This window comes from Mesocricetus auratus, unplaced genomic scaffold (assembly GCF_017639785.1).
Source record: "Mesocricetus auratus isolate SY011 unplaced genomic scaffold, BCM_Maur_2.0 Super-Scaffold_100027, whole genome shotgun sequence".
Taxonomy (NCBI): Eukaryota; Metazoa; Chordata; class Mammalia; order Rodentia; family Cricetidae; genus Mesocricetus; species Mesocricetus auratus.
Genome location: NW_024429208.1, coordinates 1,936,060 through 1,957,158, shown reverse-complemented (window position 1 = coordinate 1,957,158; position 21,099 = coordinate 1,936,060). Strand labels below are relative to the sequence as shown.

Here is a 21,099-nt window from a genome sequence, read left to right as displayed (position 1 = left end):
GATTTTTCAGCTCTCTGTTGTTGAAATTAATCTTTAAAAGGATTCCGGCCAGGCGTTGGTGGCGCACGCCTTTAATCCCAGCACTTGGGAGGCAGAGGCAGGAGGATCTCTGGAGTTCGAGGCCAGCCTGGACTACCAAGAGAGTTCCAGGACAGCCTCCAAGACAATACAGAGAAACCCTGTCTCGAAAAACCAAAAAGAAAAAAAAAAAAAAAAAAGGATTCCGGATGGGGGCTGGAGAGACGCCTCGCCGGCTGCTCTTGCAGAGGGTCTGGGTCAGGTTCTTGACACCCATAAGGCGGGGCTCCACCATCGGCAACTCCAGTTCCTGAGGATGTGATGCCCCCTTCTGGCTGCTATAGGTACTGTATACATATGGTGCCTACACACCCAGGCAAACACTATACATATCAACATAAAAACAAAATCTTTTTCAAAACAAAAAACATACACTTCTGATATTGGGCCAGAAAAAAATGGCTCGGTGGGTAAAGACCATGATAGCCTCCCAACCTGAATCCAATTCCTGAAACCCATGTGAAAATGGAAAAATACAGCTTTACAAAATTGTCCTCGGGATTCCATGTATATGCTCTGACACATGCCCACACCAGAGATGGTATGTGAGCATATACAAACACTTCCAAATAATAAATTTTTAAAATCTAAAAATAAATAAATGAAAACTCTTTAACTTTTTTTGTTTTAATTTCTTTTGGAGATAAAATTTGGCTGGTATTTTAATATGCTAAAATATTTTTGGTTTACTTCTCTTTGAAAAGGATAACTACAACAAGCAAAAACACTGGTTATGTTTAAAAATTTATTAAGCTTCATCATTTTGCTTTAAAAAAACAATTATTCAGTTCACGAAGATTAACCAAAACTTAACACCCTATCAAAGGCTATTGTGGTTTTGAGACGAGAACCTCCTGGCAACTCATCAAGAGAGGTGGCCAAGTACGGCATTGTGGGTTTTGTTTGTCTGGCTGGTTTTTCGGGACAGGGTTTCTCTGTCCAACAGCCCTGGCTGTCCTCGAACCCACACTGTAGACCAGGCTGGCCTCGAACTCACAGAGATCCGCCTGCCTCTGCCTCCTGAGTGCTGGGATTAAAGGCGTGCGCCACCAACGCCCGGCTGCCAGCCTGCGTGTTTTTATTTCTAAATATAAGACTTTGAGTCAGGCATCATAACTCACATCTGTAATCCCCACACTGAGGAGGTTGAGGAAGACTGCATAAATGTGAGACTAGATTCTGTCTCAAAAACAAACAAACAAACAAAAAAACCCAGGAAGGGCTGGAGAGATGGCCCAGAGGTTAAGAACGCCGGCTGCTCTTGCAGAGGACCCAGGTTTGGTTCCCAGCACCCATAAAGTGGGCGCAGATTCTTCTTATTTCCATTTCCAGGCGTCAATAAAAATGGTCGGGTTTGAAAAATACCCATGAGATACCATGGTAGACATGGCTATATATAAACACCGTGGGAGACTAGACAGGGCCAGGCTGGGACGTGGCTGTGGACACTGCAGGAGACGGGGAAACCGGATATCAGCACAGCAGTGGCGACGGCGCACGGGCAGCCCACAGGCAAGGGAACGGGCGCACGCGCAGCTCTCTGCAACCGCGGTCCGTGCCTCTCAGAGATGCCAGGTCCATGTGAAACAATGAAGAGATAGTCGGACAGGACCCAGGTGTCCCGGAGGGTGTAGAGCCTGGTGGATGGTTTAGGGCAGGACCGCACTAAACAACTGAAAGCAATTAGAGGTTCAGGTTAGACGTGAAGCGCTAAAGCTCGCTAAAGCCGTGCGTACAGCGAGTGCTTACCCACGTTGCACACTGTAACTATCGGTAGCTCACTAAATCCGTTGGCGTGCTTACATGTGGTGCGGGGGGTAGGGGGGAAGAGGTTAGACCCGAGAGTGTAAGCAAACAGAAGGACAAATGAACAGAGTCAGACAGGAGCGGTGGCGGTAACCTTGGCCCCCCGAGGTCCAGAGTGAATAACGATAACCACGAAGGTTGAGTGAGGGGCAACGTGACCATGGAGAGAGCGCATTATCCAGCGGCAGAATTTAAAAAACGTGTAAGTGTCCAAGTGTTTTGATAACTAGAAGCCAAGCAGAGACGGGAAGCTGTGCGTCACCGCCACACCCCTTCCACCTGCTTCCCCCTAACCCCCACCCCACCCGGTCACACGGTCCCGTAAGCATGCTCAGGACAGTCTGGATCCAAGACTAAACCGCGGTTGAGCTTGGTCTCTTTCTTCATAAAAGGGAGCGCAGGGCGGTGAGGAAGCTGTTTTGGATGCAGACAGCCTGTGTGGCCTTGGTGAAGGTGCCCCCCACGCTCTTGCGTGCGCACGCACGTACATGCTGTGAGCACGTCTCAAGCGTTAAGCCACGGTGACGTCAGTACCGTCACATGGAAGAGGGATAACAGCCGGCCTTGGGGTGTCGGTGGGTTGTCATCCGCGTCTCCTTCACCGGCGCGAACGTTCCCTCCTTTCTGCGCAGCAGGCATGGACTTCGTCACCTGCACAGTCACTCACAGGGGTCCCTGGCACGCCGGGGAGGGGGTCCTGATCGGGGCGCAGGGCTCCTGCGATAAGCACACCGCCAATGACGATGCCCACCAAGGCCACCAGCAGGCCCAGGGCGCAGACGACATTCTCCATGGTCTCGGTCACCTGGAGTGTCTCCGGCATTTCTGAGGGAAGCCAGGAGATGCTGCGGTTAGGGCAGGTGGGGTGCTGGGCACGAGGTCCCGGGCTCAGAGGCGGGGGTGAGAGGTGGGGGATGGGGAGCTGCTTACCCCAATGACCGAGGCTCGGCTGGCCCAGGCCCCAGTGCTCCACCCTACAGTTGTACACATCCTCGGCCGTGGGGATGAAGGTTAGGTAGTGGAACTTCTGAAATCTGAGTTCTGTGCTGGGCAGGAAGACGGTCTCAGAAGTCCCCTCGGTGACCCGATGCCCGTTTCGAAGCCAGGTGACATTGAGCATTGGGGGGAAGAACCTGTCCACGTGGCAGATGAGGATGTTGGGCTGGCCCAGCTCCACTGGGTTCTTGGGGAACACGGTCACCTCCGGAGGCTCTGGGAAGAGACGGACCTGGTGAGCTCTGGGTAGTCCCCGAGCTCCCACCCGGCATCTACTGTCTCAGGCTCAGAATTCCCATCATCACCTCTGGGGTTCAGAGTGAGAGCCGGGAGCCGGGCAGTGGTGGTGCACGCCTTTAATCCCAGTACTCGGGAGGCAGAGGCAGGTGGATCTCTGTGAGTTCAAGGCCAGCGTGGTCTACAGAGGGCGTTCCAGGACAGGCTCCAAAGCAATAGAGAGAAACCAAAACCAAAACCAAACCACACCAAAACAACAACAACAACAACAAAAACAGAGAACTGGGAGACTCCACTGAGCTCCCCCCAACTCAACATCTCATGAACGGGAAGAGGAGCTGAGACACCAGCCCCTCCCACGTATAGCAGGGAGCCCAGGGCCAGGGTCCCTCTCATGGGGGGGGGCACAGAGGAACAAACTAGAGGACGCTCACCACTGGGAACCCGGGTGATGTTGTGTCTCTGGAGCAGGGCCCTCAGGTTGTCCTTCAGGCTGAGGATATAGGACAGAGCCCCCTGGGCCTCAAAGCTATAGACTGTGCTGAACTCCCGTAGGCCCCAGACCGTCTCCTCCCTGTCCAGATCCACGTAGAACTGCTCATCGCCGTCAAACTCGTACATGCAGTCACCCGAGGGCTTTTGTGTCTGTGCAAATATGTCATACATGGCTACGTGGTCCGCTGTGTAAACAAGATGGATGGAGGAAAAAAAAGAGACAAATGTTTATCAACTATTGTGTAGAGGTGAGGCAGGGGAATGGCTGGATCTATTGACAAGGTCAGAAGAGGCCGAAAGAGGGAAGTGTGTGTGTGGGGGGGGGGAGGAAAACGGGGGAGGGACATAGACTGCCCCTGCCCATTCCCAGGTGGAACCCCGTGGACTCTGCAGGGGTCCTGGGAGTGACAGGACCTCTGTTGGGAAACTTGGGACGCACCGGGCATCTGTCTGCTAGTAGGCTATGTCTTTGACGCATGTGGCTGGCACAATACCCCTAGAAGCGACCAAGGAAACTCAGAGAGGGTAGGTGACTTGCATCAGGTCACGCAGCGACGACGAGAAACTAGGGAGAGAGACTGACTTCTCCCCAGAGCTCTCAGTTCTAGAGCTGTAGATGTGAAATTAGGGTTAAGCTCACAGAGGTGGAGGGGCTGGTGCGCTGGTCTCCTTGTTTCAGAACGGGGCGGAAGGGGAAAGTCACTGTGCTGTAGTGCTCTTTGTGGCCAGTGTTTCTGTTTTAGTTCATAAGCTCACACCTGCAGTGTGTGCTAATGTCGCTACTTTGTTTTTGTTTTTTTTTTTTCAGTCTTGAGCACATTAAATCCAACAGGGTTTCAGATTGTTTTTAATTTTAAAAAAATTCTTTAATTTTTGTTTTAATGGAACTACAGAGCTTGTTGCATTTGAAATACCAGTGTGGTTTGATTTTTTTGTTTGTTTCTTAATCTTTATTAGTTTGTAAGAAATAGCAAACACAAGACAAGCTATCATTAGCAATAACATGATGGGCATGCGAGCGGTCTGGACTTGGGATGGTGGAGAAAGAGGCTGGGGAGGGCTGGGATTGATTCACCGCCTCTTCGCCTCTTCCGGTGGATCCCTGGCCCCAGCAAGTAGGAGTGGCTATGCTTGGACCACACAGCAGCAGCAAGAATGTTCTCTCAGAAGACTCTCAGGTTCCTCACGAGAGGCAGAGGCAGGAGGATCTCTGTGAGTTAGAGCCAGCCTGGTCTACAGAGTGAGTTCCAGGACAGCCAGGACTGTTACACAGAGAAACCCTGTCTCAAAAAACAAAACAAAAAGATAATCGGGGCTGGAGAGATGGCTCAGTGGTTAAGAGCACTGACTGCTCTCCGGAGGTCCTGAGTTCAATTCCCAGCACCCACAGGCAGCTTACAGCTGTCTGTGACACCAGTTCCAGGGGCTCTGACGCCCTCATACAGACAAACATGTGGGCAAAACATCAATGTATATAAAATACAAGTAAATAAATTATTAAAAAAAACGGATTACACCTTTTAAACATTCACATAGATTCTCAGTTCTAAAGATCAGTCAGAGCCGGGGGATGGTGGTGCACGCCTTTAATCCCAGCACTCAGGAGGCAGAGGCAGGTGGATCACTGTGAGTTCGAGACCAGCCTGGTCTACAGAGTGAGTTCCAGGACAGGCTCCAAAACAATACAGAGAAACCCTGTCTCCAAAAACCAAAAAAAAAAAAAAAATCAGTCAGATGTGACGCAACTTATTTTCCACTGAAAGCCATTTTCGTATGTCCCTAGTGTCACAGGCAAGTAATCCCAGCTACAGCTGAGGCAGAAGGATTTCAGTGTCAAGCCCAGTTTGGACAATTTAGTCCTGGAAGTGCCTCAAAATAAAAAGTACAAAAAGCTGGAGGGACCTCAGACAGCACAGAGGTGGGGTGCTTCTCACACTAAAAAATCATTATCAGCCAGAAAAATATGCTAAAAACTAGCTTTCTATAAACCAAGGCAAAGCTGCTCAGGCTTACAAGCCCAGCATTTGGGAGGCTGAGCCAGAGAGTGAGACCCTATCTCAATACACACGAGACAGAGACAGAGACAGGCAGAGAGAGAGAGAGAGAGAGAGAGAGAGAGAAAGAGAGAGAGAGGGAGAGGGAGAGGGAGAGGGAGAGGGAGAGGGAGAGGGAGAGGGAGAGGGAGAGGGAGACAGACAGACAGACAGACAGACAGACAGACAGACAGAGAGAATATCCAAGCAGAAATGTAACCTGATTCCTGTCCCCAACACTTAAACCAAGGCAGCAGGACACAGACACAGACAGAAGGGGGGAGAAGACAGGGTACAGAACTTGGGGCAGCACTGTGTGCTGTCTGGGAAGGCGGCGCAGTTCCCCCTGAACGGGCTGCTTGGGCTGAAGCCGTGGGCAGGGGGAAATGCCATTCCCCACTCGGGGAAGAATGGTCAAGGCGTTGGGAGAACCTCAGAGGCTTCCACGGTGAACTTCAGCTGTGGAGCCGGAGGCAGGAAGAAACAGGCCAGTGAGGTCAAGGCAGACTCCTCAACCTCAGGAGGGTTAACGTCAGCCTGATGTGGACAGGGGAGTGACACCAGACTGGTGATTTAGGAAGGGCTCCGTGGCTACAGAGCACAGCCTGGAGGAGAGGCAAGGCCTCTGCGGGCAGCGGGGAGAGAGGAGGTGAGGAGTGCAGAGGAGGAGGAGGAGGAGGGAAAAAGACGCATTTGGTGGATGCTAAAGAGGCTGGATGCTGCAAGTGAGGGAGAGACAGAAAAGTCCCAAGCAGCTCTCTTATTCTAGGCTGGCCAGAATAATCTGTCCGTCTGTCTGTCTGTCTGTCTGCAACCATCATCTATACCTATCAATCAACCTACCTATCATCTACATCTATTATCCATCTATTATCTATCCATCCATCCGTCCATCCATCTGTCCATCCGTCCATCCATCATCTACCTTGCTCCCTCACTCTTCTTTTACTTCTGTCGCTTTTAAACACGGTTTCACTTGCCGGGCGTTGGTGGCAGCGCACGTCTTTAATCCCAGCACTCTGGGAGGCAGAGGCAGGTGGATCCATGCGAGTTCAAGGCCAGCCTGGTCTACAGAGCGAGTATCCAGGACAGCTAGGACTACACACAGAGAAACCCTGCTTTGAAAAACAAAACAACAAACAGCACAAGCTTTGAGGAGCCAGTCAGTAAGCAGCACCTCTCTCTGCCTTTGCCTCTGCTCCTCAGGTGCCTGCCCTGAGCCCCCTCAGTGGGTTGTAAGCTGTAAGGTTTCATATAGAGGTTACAGGCATCCAACAAGAGAGCTGCACAGGCAGCGCCCATCAGGGATGCTGTGCACAGGCAGGCGCGGTTTTTATTTGGTAGTTCATGTTTGTTTTTGTTTTTGTTTTGCTTGTTTGTTTGCTTGTTCTTGTTTTTTTTTTTGAGACAGTGTTTCCGGTCAGCACCTCCACACCTGGCACGACAGCACACCTGATGGACCCCACACCTGGTACACCCACACCTGGCACACCCCACACCCAGTGCATTGTCACACTTGGCACACCCCACACCTGGTGCATTGTCACACCTGGCACACTCCACACCTGGCATATCAAACACCTGGTGCATTGACACACCTGGCAGATCCCACACCTGGCACACCCCATACCTGATGCACTCCACACCTGGTGCACTGCCACACCTAGCAGACCCCCACATCTGGCAGATCCCAACACTTGGCATATCCCCACCTGGTCCTCCCCACCTCTGCATCTTTGGATGACATCATGCATGAGCTTGGTGCTTCCTGGCATTAGCAGGAGACTCAGCACATCGAGGTTTGTAATCTCTAGCCAGGTCTTTGTGGCCGTCAAGTCCACACCTCTCCGTGAAGTCAGAGTCTTCTGGCTCACTGAGGATCTGACTCACAAGACTAACAAAACTGTGAAACTCTGCTCCCTTGAGAGAAGAAGGCACACACCTCGACCCCCCCCCCCCGTGATCCCAGGAAGATCCTGGGGGCAGGGAGGAATGCTCGGCCAGGGTTCTACCCTGGACATCCACACCTGTGAGCCTCCTAAAGTCAGACACACAAAGCCGGATTTGAGGATCTGGGCTGTGGGGCCCCAGCTGGGTGCAGCTGTAAAGTCCCGGGTGTGCAGTCACTGGTTTGTCGTCCGAGTTGTGTGTGTGTGTGTGTGTGCACAGTCTGTCGGCAGAGTTTTGTGTGTGTGTGTGTGCACAGTCTGTCTTTAGAGTTGCGTGTGTGTGTGCACAGTCTGTCTTCAGAGTTGTGTGTGTGTGTGTGTGTGCACAGTCTGTCGTCAGAGTTTTGTGTGTGTGTGCACAGTCTGTCTTCAGTTGTGTGTGTGTGTCTGTGTGTGCACAGTCTGTCTTCAGAGTTGTGTGTGTGTGTCTGTGTGTGCACAGTCTGTCGTCAGAGTTGTGTGTGTGTGTCTGTGTGTGCACAGTCTGTCTTCAGAGTTGTGTGTGTGTGTGTGTGCAGTCTGTCGTCAGAGTTGTGTGTGTGTGTGCACAGTCTGTCTTCAGAGTTGTGTGTGTGTGTGTGTGTGTGTGTGTGTGTGATCAGACTTGTGTGTGGATTTTAACCTTGACCCCTGACTGAGGGAACAACTTTGGAACATATCTTAATCTTTTTAGCTCCATTGTTTCCATCTCTCAGAGAGAGGCTAAACTATTTTCACAGTGGGTTCTGTGAGGTGTAGATGGTGACTGGGGCTTCTGCGTCTTATGAGATTCACTTGCTTTATTGTATGTATGTATGTATGTATGTATGTATGTATGTATGTATGTATGCTGTTTGCAGGCATGCAGTGCCTACAGAGGCCAGAAGAGGGCGTCAGATCCCTTGGAACTGGAGTTAACAGACAGTCGTGAGCTGCTTTGTATGAGCTGGGAACTGAACCTCCGTCCTCTGGAAGAGCAGCCGGTGCTCTTAACCACTGAGCCGCCTCTCCAGCCCCGCTGCTTTTGTTTTTGTGATTATTAGAGCAGGAGGAGACCAAGTGAGCCTCACATAAGGGAACAAAGAAGCATGAGGGAGACGGACAGAGTCCTGCAAATTCTCTCATTCTATATTTTTGGTTGCGAGCCTAGCCTTTAACGGCTGAGCCATCTCTCCGGCCCAAATTCTCTCATTCTAAAGAGGGTGAACAGCGGTCTAGTCCCACCTTGTGCCCCCCATCCTACTTACCTTTGACCTTGATGACCCCATATCCCCACCATCCTCCTGACCTTTGATGACCCCAGATCGCCACCATCCTCCTGACCTTTGATGACCCCAGGTCCCCACCATCCCCCTGACCTTTGATGACCCCAGGTCCCCACCATCCCCATGACCTTTGATGACCCCAGATCCCCACCATCCCCATGACCTTTGATGACCCCAGATCCCTTACCATCCTCCTCTCCTGACCTTTGCCCTTTGGTGGCTCCCAGATCTCCCTTCCCCCACTGTCCTCCTAACCTTTGATGGCACCAGATCCTGGGAGACTCAGCATGAAGGCCAGGAAGGAGGCTGCCAGGGCCTGAGCTTTGGTCTGGAACATTCTCTCCTCAGAGCACAGGTGGGGGGATTCTACACTGATGTCTGTGACCCAAGGACAGTGGTGGAGAACTGAGGCCGACCGGGGCGGGTGGAACTCTGAGACCCGGGAGGGAGGGCTTCGGGGCTTCCGTAGCCCGGACTACAAAGGTGGAAAGACAGGGGAAACCGGCGAGGCTGGGCCAGCCAATCAGAGGAGCCGGAGAGGTGACCTGGCTGTTGCTAGGTAAAGGGGGCTAGAGAGAAGGAAGAGCGAGGTCAGGCACACGCCCTCCCGGTGCCGGATGTTTGTCCTGCGGTCCACCGATTGATGGGAAGTCTTCCCACGTTTCCCCCACATCACTGCCGCCCTCGACATCAGATTGTCTCTGCTGTTTTGTCCACTGTTTTTTTTTTTTTAACTTTTTCCCTTTTATGAGTGTGAGTGCTTGACCTGTGCGCGCGCGCGCACTTGCGTCTCTCTGCGCTGCAAGCTTGCCTGGTGCCCACAGAGGCCAGGAGAGGGTGCGGGATCCCAGCATCTGGAGTTCACTGAGAGTTGTGAGCCTCTGTTTGGGTGCTGGGACCTGAACCCAGTGTTCTCTACAGGGGCAGCAAGTGTCCTTCACCGCTGATCCATCTCTCTAGTCCCTCCACCGTAATTCTGAGCAGGGTTCCTCGTTGAACCTGGAGCTCGCTGGCTGCCTAGACTGGTGTCCAGCAAGATCTCCCTGGCTCGGCCTCCCTGGCGCTGGGATCCAGGCTGGGGTCTAGCGTTGGGCTTTTCCTGCAAGCTCTTTACCGACTGAGCCATCTCGCTGGCCCCCGTGTGACTGATGAACTAAGATGTGACTGTGTTTCCTCAGCCACAGGAGCCGGGTCTTCCTCGGTGATGCAGTGCGAGTCTGGTTGTCGCTGTCTACAGCATCAGCGCGTCCTCCTGTCTGTCGAGGGGCTGGGGCGGGGCCGACTGAATGGTTCCAGTCAGGTCGGGGCGCTCCCTGCATCAACGCTGCCTTTGCTTCCCCTCCCACAGACACCTGGCATTGGGAGGTCGTCGGGGTCACGTGGCTGCCCTAGATTGGGTGTCTGTGTGTGCACAGTCTGTCGTCAGAGTTTTGTGTGTGTGTGTGCACAGTCTGTTATCAGAGTTTTGTGTGTGTGTGCACAGTCCGTTGTCAGAGTTGTGTGTGTGTGTGTGCAGTCTGTCGTCAGAGTTGTGTGTGTGTGTATGTGTGTGTGCAGTGTCGTCAGAGTTTTGTGTGTGTGTTCACAGATTCTGCGTACCCAATGGACACTTTGTGTTATGCAATCATTTTCTTCTCTTGATGGAGGGCTACATGGTAACGTTTTGTTTATACGTTCATGTCTATAGGGAAATGATGCCAACGCAATGTTTTCTTCATCAGAGTTTGTGGCCTCAAAAGATTCAGCTATGGATTATAAAGAAGGGAATGATCCCCTTTGGAGGCTGGTGAAAATATTCGCGATAAGTGTGACATGATGGAATATTTTGTAGGAGGCGGGGCTTTGGTAGTTGTTTATGTTTCTCCTCTTGTTTGCCAGTCCGGTCTTATTCCCTGTGGGTGGGCTGTCTTGAAGCAGCTTAAACTCTATTTCTACCACGTGACCTTAACAATGTTGCTGTAAGGTGGTTTATACAGTCAAAGTCCCCAAAAGCCAACTCCTTAAAATCACATATTTACATAGTTGCAGGTGTGGCGTACTCCCAGGTCAGAGGACCCAGTAAGGTGTCCTGCTGACCCCCACCCGCCATCAAAGTCCTGGGGATGTGCCCTGAGTCTCCTGTACCCTCCGGGACCAACAGACAGACGTCTGGGAGAAAGACGATGTGGGTAGGTGACGTTCCTGAACATGCCCTGGGCAAAGCCGACAGATCCAGGGCTCATTCTGAATCCTGGGATGCTCACGGCAAACTCTCACCTGCATCACCCGCTAAGTTGCCAAGCCTCTCACACCGTCTACCCAGCGACTGGTGACTCACAGGAAGCTCAAGGCTGATTGGATCTTTTCTCAGACTCTGTCCGGCTGTGGGGTCGCGGCAGACAACTTTCTCGTCACAGTCTCTGTCGTTCATCCAGGGGCCCAGATCAGGGGGTCCTCCATCCCCTGGCTACCTCTTTTCTCACCCCGCCCTCCCTCCCAGCTCCACCATGGTCCCGTGCGCCCCCGCGTCCCCCTGGGTAGCAGCTTTGATGGTGTTGCTGAGCAGAGGGATCCAGGGTGGGGCCCCTCCAGGTAAGACGGAACACTGGTGGCGACTCTGGAGGGCCTGGGCTCAGGGCCTTCTTCCCCTTACAGGACCACACTGTGAGGAACACAGTGGGGTTTCTCCCACAGCCTGCGTCCTCCCTTCCCAGCTGGAAAAGCAGGCCCACCTCCCCATTGCTGTTTCAGCCAGTTCTTCCCACCCCCAGGAACCAGGCAGGGGCATTAAGGGGCATGCACGTCCCCTAGACAGCAGGCCTGGAGTTGTAGAGCGCATTCACAGGGTTTTCCGAGGGTTTAGCAGGCTCAGACTCCTGCACCCCCCCCCCATGTCCCCATCACAGCTTTGAAGGGACTTGGGTCACCTGACTGACTCAGTGTTGAGAGAGAGACAGAGTGGCTTCTGCTCCTCCAGGGTGGGGTGGGAGCCTGTGCCTTAGACGACTAATTGGGGAGAAGGCGGGATGAGCTGTGTTTCTTCCCCAATGGTGAACTTGTTGGAGGCTAACTTCCCGAGATCCTTGCTAGTCTTGGAGTGGGTGGAGACCTGCCGGAGGACAAGATGAGGGCGTGTAGACCATGAGAAGCGACTGAGAGTAGGTGGCCAGACAGCCCGCTGATGGAAGCCCCGCTCGCTCGTGTGATACCGTGGCCGCAGGGATTCAGCCTGTCCCCGGAAGCTTCGTCCATTCCCGAATTCACAGCGGGGGGCCTTGTAGGAAGGGCTGCGAGCACTAAGTTTGCCACACGCCGCCGGGATGTGGACGCTAAACTGCAGGGTCCTCGGGTTTGCCTCGTTTTTTCTGGAATAACTGCATTTGAGCCCCCAAGTCCAGCCCTGGAGCCCACCCTCCCCCGCCCCCCGGGGGTGGGGTGGGGGCTTCTCCGGTGACATCGGGTGCACTTGCTGAGGAGGAAGCCAGAGCCTGCCCTTGTGGTTCACAGAAGAGGCTGTGAGACCCAACCAAAAGGACCGCTCAGCTGTGGAAGTTGCGCCTTCAAGGTCCTGGGAATGGGAGAGCGACCGCGACCGGGGAAGGGGTGGATTACGACGACAGCAGAGGGAAAGAGGCCCTGCGCGCTTCAGTTTTTACCGGCTTCGCGGATAATAACTTCCGCTGACGAAAGCCAAGTACTGCCAAAGAAAAGTTTTCAAGTCACCTCCCTTGCTTGTAAAATCACTGCTTTTCTGATAAACGAGGGGAAATGAAAGCCAGTGGATTAAAATGACAGGAGCCTCACATCCCGAGTGAGGCAAGCAGGCAAGGACAGGCAGGTGGGCTGGGGAGGGAGGGAGGGCGCGCGTGCGCGGGAAGCGGGGCAGCCGAAATGCTGCGCTCCGCCTCTGGGCTGAGTGACAGACGCCTGCCACGGCAGCGGCAGCGGCGGCAGCGGCTCACCTTAGGCTCTCCCATCCTCCCCTCTGCCCCCTGGCCCAGCTGAGCGGGTCCTCCTGAGCCCACCGGGGAGAGTCAGTTGCTGTGGCGTCGCTATGGTAACGGGGAAGCACCAGCGCATCCCATAGTCAACTCTCCCTGCACCTGCACTCCAGACTTGTTTGCTCTTGACCTCAAGGGGCTTCCCAGTGTCTGTAGTGACAGCAAACAGTACGGGTTTGTCTGGGTTCTGGGCTGCTGTCTTCGGCTTCAGCCCCTCCCAGTTCATCTCCGCCACACCCTGATGCGATGGGGGGGGGGGAAGGTTAATTAATTAACAAGCGTATCTTATGTCAAATGCATTGGGAGTCCAGCCAGTGTGTTAATAGTGCGGCCTCAGAAGCTGTGAGATGGCACAGAGTTGATCCTTTAACTTCTGGTATTTTTTTATGTTTTTTTTTTTTTTTTTTTTTGAGCATCCAGGCTGGCCTCACAGCTCTCCGCAATGCCCCCGCCTCAGCTTCTCAAGTGCTGGCATGCGCCGTCACATCAACACCTAGTATCCTTTTAAATGAAGCAATAGCTTGTTTAGTGTGTTTATTACTTGCAATGCTGGGAATGGAACCCAAGGCAAGCCTCCATCGCCAATCTGTTCCCAGCCCCAGGATGCTGGTCTTAAAACACGTTAATGAACGGTTTAGAGCTCCCTCTTGTGGTACAAACACAACCTTCTGTTTTCTCTTCGGATCTGGGCGGATTGTGTTGGAGCCCATGGTTGGACGCAGAAGAAGGCAGGATTTGCTTTGAGATGCTGATTTTCAGGGGGTGAAACATGAAAACAACTACACCATCTCCATTTTTCCCTGTGTATGTAAGAACAGACAGCAGAGCCTCCTCACACAGGGCAAACAGAATGGACCTATACTGCTGGCAGCTCCTAGGAAGAGAGGGAGGGTTCCCATGTCCCCTTTTTTTTTTATATAACAGTTAATGGAGCCAGTGCCCCTAGGAACGAAGGGACCCACTAGGGCTCTGCTGCGGCGATTTTCAGTGATTAAGGTCCAGGGCAGTATCCCCCCTACACCCCTAGACCGGGTTGTCCCAAGATTTACGGCAATCCTCCTGCCTCTGCATACTTAGCACTGGGATTTCATTCAGGTGAGAGATACCCCGCTGCCATTCCACATCTATTTAAATTAATATGGTGCCTGCATGTTTGTTGTGCACCATATATGCGTCCGGTACCCGCAAAGGTCGGAAGAGGACTGGAGAGATGGACAGCAGTTAAGAATGCTTGATGCTCTAGAAAAGGACTTGGGGGTCAGCTCCCAGTGTCCACAGGGCTGCTCACAGCCACCAGGAACTCCAGTTCCAGGGAATCCAAGGTCCACACATTTTAAGACCGTGTCTTCCCACGTGGAGGCTTGACAGGTGAAATAGCACCTGGACTTTTAGACTAAGACGCAAGGCTTTGATCTCTTGGAACCGGAGTTCCAGACGGGTTGTGAGCCACCATCTGGGTGCAGGTCTTCTGCAGGATCAGCAAGTGCTTTTATAGCCACCCAGTCTCCGTCCAACCTCCATAGTCGTTTGTTTTTGAGTGTGTGGTCGTTGCTGGGAGCCCCATGCTCCCGTGGATGAGCCCACCGCCACGCACACACGGGCAGCACTAGTTGAACTTAGAGGGAGAGAGAGGGAAAGACAGGAGGGGGAGGAGAGAAGGAGGCAGAGAGAATAGAGAAGGGAGAGATGAAGAGAGATGAGAGGGGAGAGAGAGCGCGCGCGCACGTGCGCGCGCAAGAGAAAAAGGGCGGGGTCCCAGCACCCCAGGACTTGGCTTCTGGTGCCCACAGAGAACCACCTGCTGCGCGCGCTGCACGAGTGCTACGCGGAGAACAACGGGACTCAGCGCTACATCATGAGGTGCATCTTGGACCGCGAGGAGTTCATGCGCTTCGACAGCACCGTGGGCGAGTTCCGGGCGCTCACCGCTATGGGGCGGCCGTGGGCCGAATCCTGGAACAGCCAGAAGGAATACATGGAGCGACGGAGGGCCGAGGTGGACACGGTGTGCAGACACAACTACGAGCTGAACCAGGGCTTCACCGTGAAGCGCCGAGGTGAGGACCGGGAGGAGAGCAAGGCCAGCAGCCCGGGCGACAGTCCCGGCGACCGACCTGGTCGGCGCAGGTGGAGCCTTGGGGGAAAAGGGCCAGGGCCCGACCCCGCAAAGCAGGACACAGAGGTGGGGAATGTCAAGAGCCTTGTCATGTCTGGTAACCAGCCTGCTGTGGGGTGGAGGGAGCCGGGCCATGGGACGATCGCAGGGTGCTGTGGGGGAAATGGGCTTCCAGGGCCGTTTTCCAACAGCACAGGCTGCGCAGGAGACGCAATGGGGACTCAGGCCTCGAGGACCGGTGTGGGAGGGTCTGCTGGGTGAGGTCATCTAGGGAGACCAGTCAGTAGAGAGAACAAAGCTGAGTCCCGGGGACAGCGGACCCGGTGCTGGCTAAGAGCAGTCCCGGAGCAGAAGGGTGTCACAGGGAGGAAGAATGACAGACAACGGTGGGACCAACAGCTTCAGGAAGTAGGTAGGCAGGAGTTGGATGTTGGGAAGCCAGGGAGCGCTAACAGACAGGTAGACTAGGTGGTCGGAGAGTGAGGGGGAAGAGGGGAGCTGTGCAGGGTTTTGCAAGGCTGGGAGAAAAGAACCCCGTGGCTTCCCCCTCCGCTTCTTTTGGAGTAAGAGAGCCTGGTGAGCACCCCGAGGAGACCTGAGGGAGCAAAAGCCGGCGGAGAAGGGGAGGAGCCCTCCACAGGCACAGGGGAGAGTGAGTGGAGACACGCCCTTAACACCGCCTCTGGAAACCGGAGCTCCCAGCCATGGGCTAAGCCCTGACTCCCGGGGATGAGTGAGAACCCAGACAGATTGGGAAAGGAGTTAGGACAGCGACCTGAGCTAGGGAAGATGACAGAGTAGCTCGCCGTGGTGGTGCCCAAAACACAGGGTTGCCCTTAATTGCAGGCTGGCATCCGTTCCTTCCGTGTGCTCGCTGGCCAGGATGCGGAGAGCCCCCGGGTGAAACTCTCCAACCGGAGTGCCCTAGACTTGCTCTGCTCAGCAGATCCCCCCCCCAAACCACCACCCAGGTTCACACTTGATGGTGTGAGATCTGAAAGGTTTTCAGTTAGTGTCCCGGGGATGATGGAGTGACAGGCGAGTGTTGACAGACCAGGAGGGTGGCTGTTGTCTTACCGTGTAGTCCAGGAAGCCCACCAGCCTCAGGAAAGTTCCAGAATTACGTTGACGTAGGGAATGTCAAGGCTTGCAGCTGTGTTTTCAGGGTGTTAGCTGTGCTGGGAAGAGGAAAGCCTGGAGGTAGAGCAGTGGGTAGGGAAATATCCTCCTAGCCATAGTAATGACGGCACCAGTTATGAGAGAGAGTAATGACGGCACCAGAGGAAAATACCTTTGTAGTTTAATCTTAAAATTACTCAAGACAAATAACCAAATAGTAACAAAAAAGAAAGCAAAATGATTAAGGCTACGAAATTTTTTAAAAAATTTATGTGTACAGGTATTTTGCCTGCATGTCTGTCTGTCTGTGCACCACCACGTCTGGACTGGTGCCTGTGGAGGCCAGAGGAGGGTGTCAGATTCCCTGGGACTGGAGTTATAGATGGCTGTGAGCTGCCGTGTGGGTGCTGGGGACTGAACCTGGATCCTTTGCTAGAGCAGCCGGTGCTCTTAACCACTGAGCCCCCCCGCCTTGAGAAAGCTCTCTGTAACTCAGGCTGCCCTTGGGTTATGGATTTATGCCCCTGAGTTACGGCTTTTCCCCCCTTCAAACCTCGGGAATGCTGGGACTCCCAGGACTGCATCTCTGCACCCATCTGGACTAAAATTCCAGTGCAGATAACTGACAATATTTTAGATATAATCATACGGATGCCTAGTGGCCATTCAGCGTGCAGCCTTAGGACATGGGGGAAATCTTTCGTCTTTGTAAATTACATTTGTTTAAAGCAGTTAAGTCTCTTAGGCCCATGGATTTAGCTCTAGCGCTCCCCCTAGAGGTCAGTTGTGTTACCGCAGGCAAAGCATCTGGCACAAAAACGGGCAAACTTGAAGTCCAGGAGTTCAAAGGGAGGGGGATGTGTCTCAGTTCACAAATCGCAACCCAGGAAAGAGTTGACTGAGGAACTGACAGCTCCTAAAAGCGGCCAGAGTGACTCCAAAGGAGCACTGGCTTGAGCTCCAAAAGGTGTGGGCAGCTTGACCTGAGGCCAAGAGCTGGGGGAGGCAATGGTCATCGTGAGGGGCGTGTCCCCGTGCTCGGGGTGTTGGCGTAGGAACTAGAAACTACAAGGGCCAGGACTCCGTGGTGTGGAAACCCCGCACCAGCCTTTCTGCGGGTCAGACTGTTGGTTTCTGGCCTCTGAAGGGGAGTGCAGACGCGGCAGACAGTAGAAGCAGCGACTCTCTGGAGGGCTGTGAGCTCTCGGGAAGTGGACAGCAGCGAGGGAAAGCTTGGAGTGCTGCTTCAGAGGGGTCGTGGCTGTGAATAGTGAGGCCTTGGAGGCCCCACGAGCCTGAGGCTGTAAACTACAGAGTTGTCTTGGTGAGTCACATCAGACTGGTCTCACGCGTTAGATTGGGGCAGGCTGGGGAGAGGACTCCGAGGTTGAGGATTGCTCAAGCAGAGGACCCAAGTTCGGTCCCCAGCACCCATGTCAGTGCCGCAGCCACCTGTAATTTCCGGCCCCCTCGGACACCGCGCTCACGTGTATAAATCCACACACAAACATGCACATAAACAATCAAAATTTTCACATGTTTAAGAGCTACTGCATTGTACACTAACTTCAAGGAATTATTTGGGAGCTGGGAGAGATGGCCCAGTGGGTAAGAGCACTGGCTGCTCTTCCAGAGGACCCGGGTTCAGTTCCCAGCACCCACGTTGGTGGCTCACAACCATCTGTTGTCAACTCCAGTTCTGAGGGATCCAGCACCCTCTTTTGACCTCCGAGGGCACCAGGTACGCACAATGGTTCACGGACATACACGCAGGCAAAACGTTCATACACATAAAATAAATAAGTACATCTTTAAAAATTAATTTAAAGCTGGGCGTTGGTGGCGCACGCCTTTAATCCCAGCACTCGGGAGGCAGAGGCAGGCGGGTCTCTGTGAGTTTGAGGCCAGCCTGGTCTACAAAGTGAGTTCCAGGACAACCTCCAAAGCTACAGAGAAATCCTGTCTCAAAAAACCAAAAAAAAAAAAAAAACAATTAATTTAAAAAGAAATTAATTTCAGTGAATCCTATATCCTTCTCACCACGACAAAGTGTTGAAAAGGCAGGAGTCTCACTTCTGGGGGGGAAAAACATGTCTCACCATTTGCTCCTGGCTGTCCTGGAACTCGCTCTGTAAACCAGAGAAATCCACCTGCCTCTGCCTCCCGAGTACTGGGGATTAAAGACGTGTCCCCCAGAATCACAGTCTCACGTGTGACTCCTTTCCCACTCCTAGTCCAGCCTAAGGTACATGTGTCACCCTCCAAGAAGGTGACCCTGCAGCACCATGGCCTGCTGGTCTGCCACGTGACAGATTTCTACCCGGGCAGCATTCAAGTCCGCTGGTTCCGGAACGGCCAGGAGGAAACTGCCGGGGTGGTGTCCACCAACCTGATCCGAAACGGGGACTGGACCTTCCAGATCCTGGTCATGCTGGAGATGACCCCACAGAGGGGAGACATCTACACCTGCCACGTGGAGCACCCCAGCCTGCAGAGCCCCGTCACCGTGGAGTGGAGTGAGTCGCCCTGGGGACCCTTCTCCACCCACACTCTGTAGAGCTGGCAGCACCTGGCTCACGGTGCACGGTCCTGACCTAGGCGTTTGTTGTAGGCTGGGTCCTGTTTGCCCCCTCCCCTCCCCCTCCCTCCCCCCATCACCCCGTGCTTCCTGGAGACTCCCAAGGCTGGTTCTGAGCCGGAGACACGAGAGGAGAGCCTGTCCCTGGCCTGTGGACATTGAGGATACTGGATCTGCCCTTGTCAGGAAGTCTAGGGAAGCAGACATCCCCTGCTATGCCCTCATGCCAGGCATGACTTCCGCATTCTGTCTGTGTAGTCTGTCCTTGTTCTGAGAGGCAGCAGCCAGAATCCACACTCGTGCCCATTACGACACCAGCCTAGGTCTAGATCTCAGAGTCCTCCCCATCATGTGTCCCTCTCGGCGACCTTCACATTGGTACCCTGCATCCCTACCAGAGGGCAGTGAGGAGCGTGTGCCCGCCGGACCCGATGCAAACCCTGGATCTCCTTTCCAGAGGTCGGGTCTGACTCTGCCAGAAACAAGATGCTGACGGGAGTGTGTGGCCTGGTACTCGGACTCATCTTCCTGGCGGTGGGCGTCGCCATGCACCTGAGGTGTAAGAAGGGTGAGAAGTGTGTGGAGGAGCAGCCTCGGGCCCCAGCAATGGCAGGAAGGTCGCAGGTTCAAGGCCTGCCTGGGCTACACAGTGAGACTTGGTCTCAACCCGGACACCAAAGATATGAAATACAGAAATCTGGCATGTGACTGGAGCTAGCCTACAACCCTGGCATGTGACTGGGGCTAGCCTACAACCCTGGCATGTGGCTGAGGCTAGCCTAGAATCCTGGCATGTGACTGGAGCTAGCCTACAACCCTGGCATGTGACTGGGGCTAGCCTACAACCCTGGCAGGTGGCTGGGGCTAGCCTAGAATCCTGGCAGGTGGTTAGGCTAGCCTTTCCCTGATACGGAGGGGGCTAAGGCAGAAAAGTGTACTGGAGAGTTCTAGAAGCCACTGTAACTGGTATCAGAGCGAAGTTGTCCTGTAGAGAGAGTGGAAACCCCAGTCTGGGGTCTGACCATCAGACCAGAAGGTCCCTGAGTTCCCAGGCTCATGCGGGGGAGGAGAGGAAGGTGGGACAGGAAGTGTCTCTCGCCATCTAAGGGGAGGCAGAATGCACTCCCCTTCACCCCCTCATCCAGCTCAGCTGAGAGCTGCAGGATCACCTCGAGCAGGTAAGAGGCTGTGTCTGTCTCTTCGTGGTCAGAAGATCTCAGACCTGAACTCCCGTCTCCAACCAGCCCCTGAGGGAGTGTGGGGGAGGAGTGGGGTGCCCACTGCTGAGGAAATGAAGCTGGGGTAAGCTGCTCTTACCAAGTTCACACTCCATCTTTAAAAAAAAAACTATTGGTTTAGTTTTATTTTGCAAGTGAGTGCCTATATACATGTGCGTCTGTGCCCCACCTGCACGCCTGGTACCCGCTGAGGCCAGCAGAGGGCATCAGATCTCTTAAAACTGGAGTTATGAACGGTTGTGAGCTGCCATGTGGGTGCTGGGAACCAAACCTGGGTCCTTGGCAAGAGCAGCCCGTGCTCCTAACCCCTGAGGCTTCCCTCCAGCCCCCAACACTGTCTTACAAGGTCATAATTTCTCTGACCTGGGATGAGGAGGAAGAGGAGTTGTCAGAACCACAGTGACTTGTTTCCCTCCACAGTGCTTAGAACAAAACTCTTTCTGTGTCACACACGTGTGCACGCACATACACACACACACACGCACGCATGCACACACGCACGCATGCACGCATGCACACACGCACAGTGGGGTCTGGGAACTAGATATACTTTTCAAGGCACACAGCCTCACTGACTCCCTCCCTCCAACTAGGTTCCACCTGCCGTGGTGTCCACCAGCTCCCAGCATTCCATGAACTATGAATCATCAGCAGAGGCTGGAGAGACGGCGCAGCAGTTATGCACTTGCTAAAATTCCAGAGGACATTGGTTCAGCTCCCAGCATCCACGTCTGACAGCTTCCAGCTGCCTGGAAGTCCAGCTGCAAGGCATTGTAAACGCTCTTCTGTCCTCCATAAATGCACACATGCACACGTAAATACAATTAGGAATAAATCCATCAAAGGATAAACCCACTGGCAAGCTCCAGGCCTTGTGACTACTCACCTCTGAACAAAACTGTGTCAGGGACCAAGCCATTGATCCATGAGCCTTTGCGGAAATATTCCAGATCCAAACCCTAACTTTAAGCATGGCCTCAGAAAATGCAGAGAGCACCTTCTGACACCTGACCCTCTGCTATCAAATGTCTATCTGTCTGTCTGACAGCGAGACAGTCAGAGGGTCAGAAGTCTATCACTTCATTTCAATTTAAATGATTTAAATTGGAGTGAAGTTGTGAATGACCCAGTAGCTGCCACAGTGGGCAGACTGGGTTTATAGTATCTGCCTAAGGCTCTCTGCGTGGATTTTATGGGAATGGGTGCAAAGACAATGCTAGAGAATTGGAA

General features: G+C 53.5%; 2 protein-coding genes across 4 annotated transcripts; one reads left to right on the top strand and one right to left on the bottom strand.

Annotated features, from left to right (window-relative positions):
* Positions 1–809: 809 nt before the first annotated feature.
* On the bottom strand, positions 810–9,327 carry LOC101822444 (RLA class II histocompatibility antigen, DP alpha-1 chain). Of its 2 annotated transcripts, XR_005871389.1 has the most exons (5): positions 9,094–9,327; positions 3,552–3,797; positions 2,815–3,096; positions 2,419–2,709; positions 810–1,751 (listed from the first exon to the last, which is right to left on the bottom strand). XR_005871389.1 is itself a non-coding variant. In XM_005086891.4 (4 exons), exons 1-4 carry the CDS (start codon positions 9,173–9,175, stop codon positions 2,483–2,485), a joined length of 837 nt encoding a protein of 278 aa, XP_005086948.1. In that variant the 5' UTR covers positions 9,176–9,327; the 3' UTR covers positions 2,188–2,482. The 2 variants fall into 2 exon arrangements, 1 of the variants encoding a protein (XP_005086948.1); XM_005086891.4 differs by lacking the exon at positions 810–1,751 and having other exon boundaries at positions 2,188–2,709.
* A 1,912-nt stretch (positions 9,328–11,239) lies between these two features.
* On the top strand, positions 11,240–20,724 carry LOC101822719 (HLA class II histocompatibility antigen, DP beta 1 chain). Of its 2 annotated transcripts, none has more exons than XM_040732396.1 (5): positions 11,240–11,409; positions 14,609–14,875; positions 18,288–18,569; positions 19,089–19,190; positions 20,463–20,724. In XM_040732396.1, exons 1-5 carry the CDS (start codon positions 11,325–11,327, stop codon positions 20,510–20,512), a joined length of 786 nt encoding a protein of 261 aa, XP_040588330.1. In that variant the 5' UTR covers positions 11,240–11,324; the 3' UTR covers positions 20,513–20,724. The 2 variants fall into 2 exon arrangements, with proteins under 2 accessions (XP_040588330.1, XP_005086949.2); XM_005086892.4 differs by having other exon boundaries at positions 19,089–19,199.
* The last annotated feature ends 375 nt before the right edge of the window (positions 20,725–21,099 follow it).

Excerpts from the sequence above, each read along its gene's own strand:
- LOC101822444 (XM_005086891.4), bottom strand. The coding sequence starts at position 9,175 with ATGTTCCAGACCAAAGCTCAGGCCCTGGCAGCCTCCTTCCTGGCCTTC. Across the intron at positions 3,097-3,551 it reads CATCACCCGGGTTCCCAGTG|AGCCTCCGGAGGTGACCGTG; the intron begins GTGAGCGTCCTC and ends GTCTCTTCCCAG. Across the intron at positions 2,710-2,814 it reads GCCGAGCCTCGGTCATTGGG|AAATGCCGGAGACACTCCAG; the intron begins GTAAGCAGCTCC and ends GGCTTCCCTCAG.
- LOC101822719 (XM_005086892.4), top strand. The coding sequence starts at position 11,325 with ATGGTCCCGTGCGCCCCCGCGTCCCCCTGGGTAGCAGCTTTGATGGTG. Across the intron at positions 11,410-14,608 it reads CCAGGGTGGGGCCCCTCCAG|AGAACCACCTGCTGCGCGCG; the intron begins GTAAGACGGAAC and ends TGGTGCCCACAG. Across the intron at positions 19,200-20,462 it reads GCACCTGAGGTGTAAGAAGG|GTTCCACCTGCCGTGGTGTC; the intron begins GTGAGAAGTGTG and ends CCCTCCAACTAG.